This window comes from Setaria italica, chromosome IV (assembly GCF_000263155.2).
Source record: "Setaria italica strain Yugu1 chromosome IV, Setaria_italica_v2.0, whole genome shotgun sequence".
Lineage (NCBI taxonomy): Eukaryota > Viridiplantae > Streptophyta > Magnoliopsida > Poales > Poaceae > Setaria > Setaria italica.
In genome coordinates this window covers 6,011,516-6,025,624 of record NC_028453.1, presented here as the reverse complement: position 1 = coordinate 6,025,624, position 14,109 = coordinate 6,011,516, and the positions used below count along the sequence as shown (strand labels likewise).

Sequence of the window (14,109 nt, the reverse complement as noted above, 5' to 3'; positions counted from 1 at the left end):
ATAGGAAGAACCCAAAAGAAAATGCAGCTTTTGTGCACAGCACGCGCTCACTTGAGTTGCGCCGGAAAACAACTGTACCGCCTGGTGAGAAATTGTTAGACGCACCCGTTCCGATGGCTACTGCCCCAATAAACAAAATTTCTCGTTTCTCAAGAAAGGAATCAATTGGAAAAAATGAGAAAAAGAATTAGGCACCGATATAACCTTGCGTTTATATTATTCCGAAAGTAGAAATAGGATTTACCAACACGTTCCATTTATACCCCCAAACAGTTCCTCAAGGTTTGTCAAGGGGGTATTAATACCTCGCGTAGTAGCTGCAGTAGTGAAACACCTGGTACACCAAGCAGTTACTCCCTTCACGACTTCACTCCTCTGCGCCCCCCACACCCGTGGACCCACCGATTTCAAACCACAGCCAGAAACGAACAGAAACCGATGCCGAAAAGCTTCCACCACGAGGCGGGGTCGCCCGAACAAGAGGAAGGAACCAAACGAAATGCGAAAGCGGAAAATTTTCTGGCCCCTGTCCTCCGCTCTCTCTCTCTCTCTCTCTCTCTCTCTCTCTCTCTCCCCCCATTCGAAGCGATAGATAGAATAGAGGCGGGCGTCTCCCTCCCTCCTCCGTCCACCACCACCACCGCCTGCTGCTCCTCGGCCCCGGCTCCCTCCCCTCCCCAAAACCCCGCCGCGATCTAGGGTTTCCGGCCGCCGCGGCGCCAATGGCGGACACGCGCGGCCGCTGGTCCTGGGACGTGCCGGGGTTCGAGCCGCCGCAGCCAGCGACGACGGCAGCGGCGGCGGCGGGGGCATCGGCGCCGACCGCGATGCCGAGGGCGCCGCCGACGGCCATGGTGCTCCGCCCCTCCGCCGGGGCACCCCGCGCGCCGGCTGGCGCGGTGCCCGTCGCCGACCGGCTCGACCAGCTCGCGGACAGCGTCCAGGTGCTCGCCTCTCGCCACTTGGGTTCTGATTCCGTGGTGGTGGATGCTTATGTTGTGTCTTGTTTTAGCTCGATTTGTTTCCGGAGCCGCTGTGAGCTGGTGCTGTAGCTTTGTAAGGTGCCGAGGTGCCGCCACTGATGAAGCATTTTGCGTTCGTTAAGCGGGGAAATTGAGCTAGCTTTGTACAGTTCCCTTTAGCAGGTTTAGGAATTAGCACGAGTTTACTGACACAGATGATTTGGACTCCTGGTGGTTCCGGTGATTTGATTGGACACCATTTTGGTCGATCTGTTTGGGCCTTAGTGGAGGTTTACTGGTGGGTCTAGAGCTTGCCGTGGTGGTTCGGTTGCAGTAAATGTTGGATGTGCGAACTAAATTGGAGCGTGTTCAATTGGTACTGCAGTAAGTTCAGGGGATTAGGGGTATGTGCTTGTTGAGCCCATGTGCTTCAGTTACTGGTGCAGTTGGGTGTTAGTGATACTGTGGTGGGGTTATGGCCTTTAATATTGTTCCATTGAACTACTGTGTGATGGGAGGACAGCGTCGAAAGTAATGTATGACCTGATCACAAGGAATGAAGGAGTGCAAATAAGGTATAGAGCCCCAAAAAAGAAGTGCCTGGGTTAACATTGTTATCCAGTTTAGTATGTTGGTTTAACATGATTAGCATCACATAAAAATCTGATATATTGTCCATGACTCTGTATTTATCCAATTCATGCTCTTTCTCTTTCTGTTGCCATTTACTCATTTATATTTTTAAACTCTTGTAGCTTGCTAGAGAGGACTGCTTGGAGCTTAGACAGGAAGCTAGCGACCTTCTTGAGTATTCTAATGCCAAACTGGGCCGTGTCACCCGCTATCTTGGATTTCTTGCTGACAGAACTCGAAAATTAGGTAAATTAACATCTCTCTTCATATATTTAAGTAAACTGAAGCATTATCCTTGTTTCTACTACCCTTGGATTATTGAGGGAGCACCCTCGGCGGGTTAGTAAGATGGGTCTTATATGACTTTTAGAATAAGCTACATGCTTCCAGTGGAATTTAGTTGAGTAGCACACTGCACACCATATGGTATTATGGTTGGAATACATTGTTCTCTCTATTTGTATACCAATCAATTGTAGAAATTTCAAGGAGGCTTACTGGAAAGTAGCAACTCTCATTCCAAAACTCGTGCTCTCTTTTGAGTTAGTGTTTTCTATTCTTTTGTATTGTTTTCTGAGTTTTCTTTTTTTCTTTTTGTTTCTGCTTTAGATCAAGCTGCCCTTGAGACTGAAGCTAGAATCACCCCTTTGATTCATGAGAAGAAAAGGCTTTTCAATGACCTGTTGACCTTGAAAGGTACCCCACACAATGTTTGTATTGTCTGGCTTGCAAATATTTTTTATATATGGCATATTTTAGTTGTCCATAATAATTTAATAAATTTCAACATTTTGCAGGCAATGTCAAAGTGTTTTGTCGTAGCAGACCACTATTCGAAGATGAGGGTTCATCAGTGGTAGAGTTTCCAGATGATTTTACTATCCGTGTAAACACAGGAGATGAATCTCTAACCAATCCTAAGAAGGATTATGAGTTTGATAGAGTATATGGACCCCACATTGGGCAAGGTAAGACTAGTGGAGTGGGGTTCTAAATATTATTTCTTATAGGTATGTGTACAGCAATGTAGGATGCGATTCAAAGGAGTCAGATTGTGCAGAATCTTGATGGAATACTATGTTGTCATACTATATTGTTTTTACACTTTTCAGTCGCTCAATTTTCCTTTCAGGTGAACTTTTCCATGATGTTCAACCATTTGTGCAATCTGCTCTGGATGGGTATAATATTTCCATATTTGCGTATGGTCAAAGCCGTTCTGGCAAAACACATACACTGGTACGCATCACATTTTTATACCATAATTTTTCCCCTGAACTCCCATACGAGAAAGTTAATTGCTTAGGTTATTTTTGACACCTTGAGAAATTTAATTGCTTAGGTTTTTTGACACCTTCACATGTGACGTACCCGTCATCTGCAAATTCTCTGTTAGCACCATACTGATTTCTTACTTGATATGACAGATACTACCATAAATACCTCTTCATATCACAAGGCTACACAGGGCTGAAGCCACAAAAAGAGCGCAACTGAGCTTTAATGAAAGAACATGAATCATGGAATCTAATGCAATCTGACACTCTTGCTTTCGTACAAAATACAATCAGTCAAAGTATTTTTTGTGTTTAAACAATAGCATACTATTCATTGGTCATTTGTGTAATTTACAGTCTCGCAAAAGAAACATATTATGGAAAGCTATCAGAATGAAACATGAGTGTTAATCGCTTGCACAAAGACACATGGTAGCTCTTATGAAATGGCACTCTTGTATCAGTTTGGTGGATAAATGTTAGTATGTTGTAGAGCTTCCATGGGTGATGCTAACGGTTTTTTATCGGGTAATGCTGATGTTTTAGAATTACTTTGTTTGATAAAATGTGATTTCTACTCATATCTATGTCACTTTGTCATCTAGTATTGGTATTGTACTTGAAGTCAGTCAGCATTTTATGCTAAGTACTGGTATTCTTACATGATTTCTAAGCTCTTCGTTGACATGTGTTTAAATACATGTGTGCAGCGTCTTTTACAAAAAATTTCATGTGCTCTTTCCAGGAAGGATCAAGTCATGATCGTGGCTTATATCTGCGGAGCTTTGAAGAACTGTTTGATCTTTCAAACTCAGACACTACTTCTACTGCACATTTTAACTTCTATTTTACTGCCTGTGAGCTCTACAATGATCAGGTGCCTTTGATCTCTACAAATATGTTCTCACTGATTTTTGTTATGCTATTAAGAAGACATGTTGCTCCATGTTACTGTATGGTATAATAAGGAGCTAAATTTGTGTATTCTTTCCAACACAGGTTAGGGATTTGCTGTCAGAATCTAGCAGCACTGTCCCAAAAGTTCGAATGGGTGTGCAAGAATCCTTTGTGGAACTTGTCCAAGAAAAGGTTGAAAATCCACTGGAGTTTTCTGGAGCACTAAAGACAGCACTTCAAAACCGATCAGTGAATTCGCCAAAGGCCATGGTTTCTCACCTGTATGTGAAACATTTCCTGTTTTGTTTCTTTAGAATATATCACTGTTTATATTAAGCATCCCCATATGTCTTCGAGTTTAGTTGCTGTTTAACTCTTGTTATAATTATTTTTAGCTTGTAATGGTTTATGTAAGTTTGGTGACATACTGCTAGCTCCATTTTTTCCACTTGAACATAGACTGTCAGCTCCATGTGCTTGCTGGTTTCTCTTTTTCGAATAAAAATAGCTCTTTCCTGCTTGCATGTTAGTTGTTAGTCACTTTATTTTTGTTCTCAGCAGCTGATTATAGTCTGTTAATACTCTGTTTTGTGATGTTCTGTTTGCTCAATCATTATTGTTTTGGTTTATTGTTTTTGTTGTTCTTTTTTCAGGATCATTACCATTCATATACACTACCGAAACTACGTAACAGGAGAGCACCTATACAGTAAGCTTTCTCTAGTGGATTTGCCAGCAAGTGAATGCCTGCTTGAAGAAGATGCCGGTAGGGACAATGTAACAGATTTCTTGCATGTCTCGAAGTCACTTTCTGCGTAAGTAGCTCGATTTGAGACCAGATTTCTACTTTTCCATTTGTTATAATCATTGTCCGTTTGATTTCCAGTAAATTGGACCTTTGTTATGTGACACACTACCTTTGATGGTGCTTTTTTTTGTTTATTTCATTGTAACTAAAGTTGTGCTCATTTTTTGATTGCTTAGCTTGGGTGATGCATTTGCCTCTTTAAGCGCAAAGAAGGAACCTGTTCTATCTGGGAATTCAAGAATCACACAAATCTTAGCTGATTCACTAGGTAATGCTGTTCTGAGGCTAATACTTTGTTTTGATGCCTTCCTGCCATTAACATGTTGGAAAAATTGTTGTTTGATGAATTGGAGATGATCCACTGGAACAACGGTACTGTAGGTTGTCGAATTAGTTAGCAATGTGTCTTAAGCTTCTTTTTTCCTCAAAGAAAATACACCTGTGTTGTGGAAAACAGAGTCTTCTTTTGCCTACGGAGTGCATCTGGTCCTCCCTGTGAAGCAGACGCATAAAGTAATCTTTGGCCTCTGGTAGTGCCTGTGTATTGACATACCTTCATTGGTGCAGGAAGTAGCTCGAAGATCTTATTGATCGTGCATGTAAGTCCGAGTGCTTCAAATTTGTCAAGAACTTTGTCCACACTCAGTTTTTCTGCAAGAGCAAGAAATGCTGAACTGAGCCTTGGCAATCGTGACACAATAAAAAAATGGAAAGACGTGGTATGATTCTGAATCTTTTGATTGATCTCTGCATTGTTCCAATACTGTGTTACGCTCTTACGGACACAGACAATTCCAGATGTATTTTGTGCATCTATGCATGTTAGAAGAAGTTGGATTCGTGTCACATTTTTCTTCTTGGGTTTTCATAGTTTGCACGCTGTAGTATGAGTTGGCAGCCTGGGGGGAAAGAAGGGAGGGGAAGGTGGGAAAGGTGAGAGTGTGAGACGTTGGGAGCCATGCTTCCCACGAGAGCTCCATTGTAAGAGATGCACTGTGAACAGCCTTTTCTCACTGTGCCTTTTGCCCATTTCTTTTCTTTTTCTTCATGGGAGCAGATGGTGCATACTGTACAGTTAGTTCATTGATGTGTATTATGATTTGTGGCTGTGTTTTGCTAGTTTCAGTGCTGCATACACATCCAATCTTAAAATGATACTTTTATTAACATAAATATATATTAGGCAGCTTAATCCTTGGGTCCCATTTGTTTGCCACCTGGCATCCACATGCAAGTCTTGCCAGGTCTGGCACCATCCCCAGCATCATAGTATAACTACTTGTAACCACCTGTCTGGTTTATTTACAGGCAAATGATTCACGCAAAGAGTTGCATGATAAAGAAAAGGAGGTTCTAGACTTGCGGCAAGAAGTTCTGGGGTTAAAACATTCTCTAAAAGAGGCCAACGACCAGTGCATGCTTCTGTTTAATGAAGTTCAAAAGGCCTGGAGAGTTTCTTCTACGCTCCAAGCTGATCTTAAGGTTGATTTTGAATTATCTGCAGTGTTTGCTTCTGATCTTATTAAATTAGCAGTACCCAAGACAGTCAATCATGATGCATTTAGAAATTCTTCTGTTGAGTTACCTTAAGTTTAGAGGATTACAACATCCTGGGAGTAGTTGATTCTAAAATGTTGTCAGCAGAAATAAGACTACACATTCTGATACTGTTTTTAGTGGAATCTTATTTTTCTCTCGAACCAAGGTTCATGTATTGAATTGCTTGTTCTCAAGTAGCACAAGGAGAATTGGTTGATCTTGTTTTAGGGACAAGCATTATATGAGCGCCCCCCGCCCCCCTGGTGTTGGCCATTTCTTGTTGTCTTGTGTATGTACCTTTTTTGTTGTATCCTGTGGATCTTAATGTTATTATCAGTATATTTCACTATGCTCTTTCCCTGTAAAAAGGGCCTTGTTTGCTTAAGTGGATAGTTGCATTTGCTTCATTTTCACTCTTCAGTCTTACACCTGTTTTGATGTATCTATTAAATCTATGTGATATGATGCACTGGCTCTTGGTTGCAATTTACTTAACATTAGCTTCAGAACTTGATATACAGTGTTCCGTCCATTTCTTTTTTGAGTTCTTACATTTGAAGATGCTTTACATTTTAGTTATCTCGTTATTGGTTGCAGTCTGAAAATTTAATGCTTGCTGAGAAGCACAAGATTGAGAAAGAGCAGAATAACGAGCTAAGGGATCAGATTTCTCATCTTTTGAAAGTTGAACAAGAACAGAAACTAAAGCTGCAAGAACGTGATTTAACAATTCAGTCGCTACAGGTTTAATTTTAATCCATCTGTATATTTTTCTAACAAGCATATTCGTTGAATCCTGTTTGGCTTACTTTTTTCAGTATTGTCTTTTGTCCTGCTACTTTTTTATAAATCTTGTAGGTTTTTGCTATTATTTTTCTTCATGATGATGTTGCATACATGCATTGTGGTTCTTGGTGTCCGTGTCTCCACTGTACTGTCAGTCAATTATATATGATGATATGAAGGCTTGACTGTTATATCTTTCTAATAGTTATTTATTCATCAGGGGCAGTGACTAGTGAGACTATTATTATTGTTAGCCCCCGCCCCCCCCCCCCCTGATGCCTACTCATCAGGGGTGTTACTGTTACATACTCCATTGTTTAGAATTGATTGGATACGGTGTAGCCCCCTATGTTATATTCTTCGTAAACCACCTAAACCTGCTGGAGTGGTTGTGATTCTGCTATTTGTTGTACTCTGAAGCACATATTTTTTACTATGCCGGATATTTCCTTATGGCTTCCATTTTTTTCTTTATATAATTTGCAGGCGAAACTCAAGTCAATTGAGTCACAACTTAATGAGGCCCTTAATGCTAGTGATGCTAGATCAACTATTGGGTCTGAAGCTGCTTCAGTTATTTCTTCGCCAAAGGTAACAGAATCAACTGCTGAGTCATCGTCAGTGACCAAAAGGCTTGAGGAGGAATTGGCAAAAAGGGATGCCCTTATTGAGGTATAGATACTCCATGGAACCTTTCTTCATGAAGTATCACACGTTCCACCTTAAATGCATGTCCTATTGTAAGTTAGCTTGAAAGTTTGGATGACGGACGTATTCTGATTGCCATTTAATGTACACCCTAGAGTGACCTAAATTTGGTCACCCTTTGTTCTTTTCCTCGAGCATGCTGGCGAATTGCATATCGTTGTATTAGTAAGAAGAAATTTGGTCACCTTGAGTTGTTTGGAATGATAGTTGCATGGTAAAACAAAGTCTGCAGATTGGATGGGTTCGCTGATTGGAGCAATTTGCGTTGCAAGTTGAGTAGGAGAACAAGGTTTTATTGTTATGGATGTTTTTTTGGTCATGGTATCATCCTAAATGCAATATACTTAATTGTTACCTGATTTCTAAATTGAGAAAGTGTGACCTACCAGTTTAGTTCTGACTGCCCTGTTTTTAACATTTGCTTTACTATCTTCAACTACAAGTTTAGAGGAGATCTTCTCAGTGTATTAAAATTTTACCATAAAACCTTTGACCAAGTACCTGGTCTTTTCCTCCTTTTTCTCTCTAACGTTTGCTAACTAAAAGTTGCATTTTTGGTACCTTCTACTGTCACTATTGTTGTGAAGATTCTTGCCATGCTTGTGCATTCCACGGTGCCTGCTGATGCATGATCTGTCTGTTCTTTATGTTTAAGTTAGCACAATTCAAGTTTTCTGTTGACCTACTGTTGAAACATATTTTATTACAATTTGATCTAAATTTCTTTTGTAGCTTCTTCATTTGTTTTATCACATTTTCACAAACCTTCCTTTTCCTTGCTGCAAAAACAAATGCAGAAATTGCATGAAGAGAACGAGAAGCTTTTTGACCGACTTACAGAGAAGTCGGGATTAGGAAGCGCGCCACAGGTTGTCACAGTATTCTTTATCCTTTTTTGTTGTGCTCTGTGTTTTCAACTAGCTGGTTTTCAATTATTCTTTACCCTTCCTGCATGTTGAAAGGACCAAAGATTCATGTCACATTTTGCTGTGTCTGATGCAATGTAAGACAGGCAACTTTCCTTTTTTATCAAGGGAAACAACAAAAAAAATCAACATTCTAAAATCTGCAGCTGAGGCTTTACGAAAATTAATGATCAGTATCATTCATTGCTTATGCTGTCTAGCTTCTACCCAAATTGAGTTTATGAAGAATAGTTGTCTGGCATATTTTTTTTGCTCATTTAACTTGATGGATTTAGTAAACACCTGCTTGAACTTATTAGGAAAACGCTCCTAGTTTGCCTATTGCTGCTTGTTTGTTCTAGAATGTGTTCAACTTGAATTTCTGACTGAATAATTTTCTGAAACTTTATTGAGTTATGGTGATAAGTTTCTTCTTAGCATATGTGAATATGTGACCTATCAGTACTTGTGTTTCCAAATTTTTTTGACAAGGTTCTGATGGATAACTACTAACTACTTTCATAGGCTTCAAGCCCTTCAGCAAACAAGCCAGCTAATGCTCAGGGAAGGGAGATAGGCAGGTAAAAGAACTGCTCACGTACAATTAGTCAATAATACTGAATGTAAAAAGCATTTAGGCATGATCGAGTCCAAATTTATGACTATCTGCAGGAGTGACAGCAGCAAAAGTCGATCACCAGATGTGTTTGCATCACCGACGTCTCAGGATAAAACTGGAATCAGTGGAGCTATTGTGAAATCAAGCAATGAGCTAGCAAAAACTACACCTGCTGGGGAGTACCTTACCTCTGCACTGATGGATTTTGATCCTGACCAGTTTGAGGGATTTGCTGCAATAGCTGACGGTGCTAATAAGCTTTTGATGCTGGTAATTAATACATCCCCAACAAATAGTATTAATACTTGATTTTATTTTTGTTCCTCTCAACTAAAATAGTTTTGCTTCTTCCCTTGTATTGTTCCACCCCCTTCCCTTCCATTGTACATCCCTGGGTACATATATCATTCACCTTTTCTTCTGAACACTTGTTTTGTACAGAACGTGTGTCAATAGTGGAAATGTTTTGTGTGCAGGTTTTGGCTGCAGTTATCAAAGCTGGTGCAGCTAGGGAGCATGAGATACTTGCTGAGATCCGTGATGCGGTGTTTTCATTCATTCGCAAAATGGAACCAAGAAAAGTTATGGATGCTATGTTAGTTTCAAGAGTCAGGATATTATACATTAGATCTTTGCTTGCTAGGTCACCAGAACTACAGTCCATCAAAGTATGATGATTTTGCTGTTTTGTTTATATTTATTTTTTCCAAAGAAATCTAAGCAGCCATCTTAGAATTTTGCATTAGTCCTAACAGTATATGTCTCTCTGACCTTTCTTCATAAAGGTCTTTCCAGTTGAACGTTTCTTGGAGAAATCAAATACTGGTCGAAGTAGAAGTTCTAGCAGGGGAAGTAGTCCTGGAAGGTCTCCTGTTTACCACCATGATCATGGTTCCCGAACTGCCCTGGTTGATGAACATGTGCATGGTTTCAAGGTGAACATTAAGCAGGAAAGGAAATCAAAATTCTCCTCAATTGTTCTCAAGCTTCGTGGTGTTGAGGAGGTAAAGTTTTGTTCTGTGAATGTTGCTTATAGATAACTCTACCAGCCTCTACTTAATCTTAATCGCTTCTATTTATGGGACTAGTTTACATGCCACTCTAGTTGAATTTTGTGGTACATATATGTTTCAATGAGATCTGGCTTAATTGTTTCCATGTAACCATGTTCTAGTATATGGATTGTAGTATCGTTGTAGTGAAGTCAACGTGTCGAGCTTGGACATGGTAGGCTGAGCTATTGATGGCATTAGGCTGTGGCATTTGCTTGGTCGTCCTTTTCCATGTTCAGGGGCGTGTATGTAATCTAGTTCCGGTGTGGTGTGTGGTGTGTGTTCTGTACTTGGGTTGGACCCGTTCGTTTTCTCCTTCTTAATGAAATGACATGCAGTTCTGCTGCGTCATTCGAGAAAAAAAAAATTGATGGCATTGCCTGACCTGGCATTTATTTTCATTTTGGACCAGTCTAATGCTAATGTCATAATAATTGGACAGGAGACTTGGAGACAACATGTGACTGGGGGGAAGCTTCGGGAAATTACTGAGGAAGCCAAGGCCTTTTCAATTGGAAACAAGGCTTTAGCTGCTCTCTTTGTTCACACACCAGCTGGTGAATTACAGCGCCAAATTCGTGCATGGCTTGCTGAGAACTTTGAGTTTCTATCTGTAACTGGTGGAGATGCTGCTGGAGGAGCTACAGGACAGCTTGAACTGCTGTCAACTGCTATTATGGATGGATGGATGGCTGGCCTTGGAACAGCTCAGCCCCCCACCACGGATGCTCTAGGCCAGCTTTTATCAGAATACACAAAGCGTGTTTACACATCACAACTACAGCACTTGAAGGTTTCATTTCCCGGTCTCATCATCTGGTCAACTAAATTTGTTAAAGTTTTTTGTCTTATCATTCACAAATTTTGCAGGACATAGCTGGCACATTGGCAACGGAAGAGGCTGATGATCCTGCGCATGTCAGTAAACTCCGTTCTGCTCTGGAGTCTGTTGATCACAAAAGGAGAAAGGTGCTTACCTGAATCACCACATGATACCCTCCATTTTTCATATTTCCACCTGTTGCACTTGCCATATTTGTGTGCTTCGGTGGATCAAATGTTTTCTGAACGTGCCTTAAATTTCTGAATTTCTGATGCAGTCAGAAATTTAAGTGATGATGCATTCTTTTTGTAACTTCGCATGATTCTTTTTTTGTGTGACATTTGTACTTAAGTGATCCTAGTTATGCCATACTCTTTTCAGATCATGCAACAAATGCGAACTGACACGGCCTTGTTAACCAAAGAAGAAGGTGGTTCACCTATTCGAAATCCTCCTACTGCTGTTGAGGATGCGCGATTAGCATCTCTCATATCTCTAGATAACATCTTGAAACAAGTCAAGGTCTGATACTTTTTCCATGCAGATATGGTTAGGTAGCTTTTATAATATGCTTACTAACTTGCTGTGCCTTTTCATTCTGTGACATCAGGAAGTAATGAGACAAAGCGCTACAAGACCTATGAGAAAATCAAAAAGGAAAGCTTTGCTAGAATCATTGAATGACCTCTTGACACAGATGCCTTCTCTTCTTGATATAGATCATCCATGTGCTCAGAAGCAGATCATGGAGGCACGGAAAGTTGTAGAGGTATATAAGATAGTACCTTCGAATCATTGCTCTGAATTAATAGAATAAATATCACTACTTAGGTCGAGTGTCATTTCCCAGTTTTATTAAGAAAGCTAGAAACATAAATATCGCTACTTTTGAGAAGTATTGTGATGGCATGGTATTCCTCTGTGAGTTTTGTTTTCACTGCATCTTTGCTGTTATCATTTGTGAGTAGAGCTTAAGTTTCCCAATCTTACTTCGACTTTTCATTTAACATTTTTTTATCCTGCCCAACTTCGCACATATAATGTACACTAACTACCATTTTTAACTTAGTTTCTGAACAGAAACTAGGATTTGACATTACCTATGATTTTGCAACTCTATCGTATGTACGAAATTTGGCATTCATGGCTTTTGTATAACTCAATACATCCCAAGTTGCTAGAACGATGCTTCTTCCGCAGTGCATTGGCAACACAGTCCGTGCATACTATTTCCTCCAAATTCTGGTGGTTGTTTCCAATTTGAAATGACCTTTTGGAATCTGGAAGTTCTAGAAGGGAATTATTTTTTGTGAGGGGTACCATCCTGCAATAACTACCCTGTTCATTAATGTTTCTGTTACCGCATCCACTACACAAACATTTGATACCATTGCAGAACTGTTAAATATCTATATATGTGAAAGTACAAGAGATTGCCTCATATCCATGTCTTGTTCGCACCAGAGACCCAAGGAACAATAATACACCTGAAGAAACACATTCAACATTCAATATATCATACAGTTAGAACTGGCTAAAGACTTTTAGCAAATATTAGACTAATCAGCACCTCTTTATCTCATTTTAAGAAAGTTTATTGTATATGATTTGCACAAGCTTTACTCCAAGCATTGATAAATGCAAGTCTCCGTACTATCTTTTCTTTAAAGAACGTAATGTTCACAAAGTGTAGTTCAACCTTATTTTGACACAATAGCCATGCATTTGGTGCAGTCACTGGAAGAAGACCCTGATGATCCTGTCCCACAGTCTAATGCATTGGGAGAAAGCGAAGTTTCGCAGTGGAACGTACTGCAGTTCAACACGGGAACAACGGCACCTTTCATCATAAAATGTGGAGCAAATTCGAGCAGTGAACTGGTGATTAAAGCTGATTTGCGAGTTCAGGAGCCTAAAGGTGGTGAGGTGATCCGTGTTGTTCCAAGACCATCTGTTCTTGCAGACTTGAGTTTTGAGGAAATAAAAGGAGTGTTCGAGCAACTGCCAGAGGCAGTCAGCTTGCTTGCCTTGGCACGAACAGCCGATGGTACAAGAGCCAGGTATTCAAGATTGTACAGAACCTTAGCTAGCAAAGTGCCGGCCTTGAAAGAGATTGTCGTGGAGATGGAGAGAGGTGGTGTTTTCAAGGATGTCCGGTCATCGTAGTGCTAGTGCGTTTGTAGAGTTATATATGTTGTATATGGATGCCATTTGAGGGCATCCCTTGTAACTGTTTTTGTTTATACTAAGAGGAAGCCTATGTTGTAACACTATTCTTTGGCAAGAGATGTTCCTTGCTAGTGCCTGTCAACTGTGTAATGGTTGGGTAATGTCGCCAAATACAGTGTAGCTGCAGTTGACAAGTGTCTGCACTGCTATAAGTTTGTTAACTTTCCAGCTTAGGGAAGTTATGGTTCTTTTTTATGTTGTGCTGGGCTATTTACCTGGTGCGCTTTCGCTGACTGCTATTCTGTAACTCTTTGTTTACGAGGGAGTTCCTTTCTGATAAGCAATATGGATACACAGGTGAAGATTAATAACACATTCTGTTGAGCAGAATTTTTTTTTTGATGAAACTGTTGAACAGAATTAACTTGTGCACATATATGAATTGAAAAGTGAAAACGTTATTACTTTGACAAGAAAGTTTTATACTTCTCTAATAAAAGAACGTTCTGTTTTATCATTGAAGTTCTATATTTCTCTAGTAGAAGAATGCTCTAATTTTTGTCATGGAATGGATTCAACTTGACGTTCATCGTAATTAACGTTATACATGAATATCGTACTACTGTTCTCAATATTTGTTAAGTTACCCTTCCTATGATTGAAATTTTTGTAGATCTATGATATGTATATATGATCTGTTTGCAGGGTTTTAGCTGTTCGCCTGATCCTATAATATACCAAAAGCCTCAAACCAAGTAAATCTTCAGTTTTGCAAGTGTGAACTATTTTGACATATACAGTTGAGAACTTAATTGTACAAAACTCCATTTTTTTTTAAAACACAGACGGACCCCTACGAATTTCTACCCCTACGAATTAAGTTGCATGAGCCTCGCGGCACGTCAATGTGAGCACCCGCGCTGAGTCTGAG

At 40.1% G+C, this 14,109-nt stretch overlaps 1 protein-coding gene across 2 annotated transcripts; it reads left to right on the top strand.

Annotated features, from left to right (window-relative positions):
- The first annotated feature begins 534 nt into the window (after positions 1-534).
- Positions 535-13,551, top strand: LOC101761476 (kinesin-like protein KIN-14L). Of its 2 annotated transcripts, none has more exons than XM_004964810.4 (23): positions 535-944; positions 1,718-1,841; positions 2,205-2,291; positions 2,393-2,563; positions 2,728-2,834; positions 3,618-3,749; positions 3,872-4,050; positions 4,423-4,584; positions 4,754-4,845; positions 5,145-5,296; positions 5,886-6,059; positions 6,714-6,860; positions 7,389-7,574; positions 8,408-8,479; positions 9,041-9,096; positions 9,188-9,404; positions 9,611-9,802; positions 9,920-10,138; positions 10,629-10,979; positions 11,057-11,155; positions 11,391-11,531; positions 11,620-11,778; positions 12,744-13,551. In XM_004964810.4, the coding sequence occupies exons 1-23, from the start codon at positions 723-725 to the stop codon at positions 13,173-13,175; spliced, it is 3,873 nt and encodes a 1,290-aa protein (XP_004964867.1). In that variant the 5' UTR covers positions 535-722; the 3' UTR covers positions 13,176-13,551. The 2 variants fall into 2 exon arrangements, with proteins under 2 accessions (XP_004964867.1, XP_022681425.1); XM_022825690.1 differs by lacking the exon at positions 535-944 and adding an exon at positions 1,529-1,537 and having other exon boundaries at positions 12,744-13,254.
- Positions 13,552-14,109: the final 558 nt, after the last annotated feature.

Bases quoted from the DNA above. Each gene is read 5' to 3' on its own strand.
- LOC101761476 (XM_004964810.4), top strand. From the start codon at position 723: ATGGCGGACACGCGCGGCCGCTGGTCCTGGGACGTGCCGGGGTTCGAG. The intron at 2,835-3,617 runs GTACGCATCACA...TGCTCTTTCCAG, and splicing joins CTGGCAAAACACATACACTG to GAAGGATCAAGTCATGATCG. The intron at 4,846-5,144 runs GTAATGCTGTTC...TCATTGGTGCAG, and splicing joins AATCTTAGCTGATTCACTAG to GAAGTAGCTCGAAGATCTTA.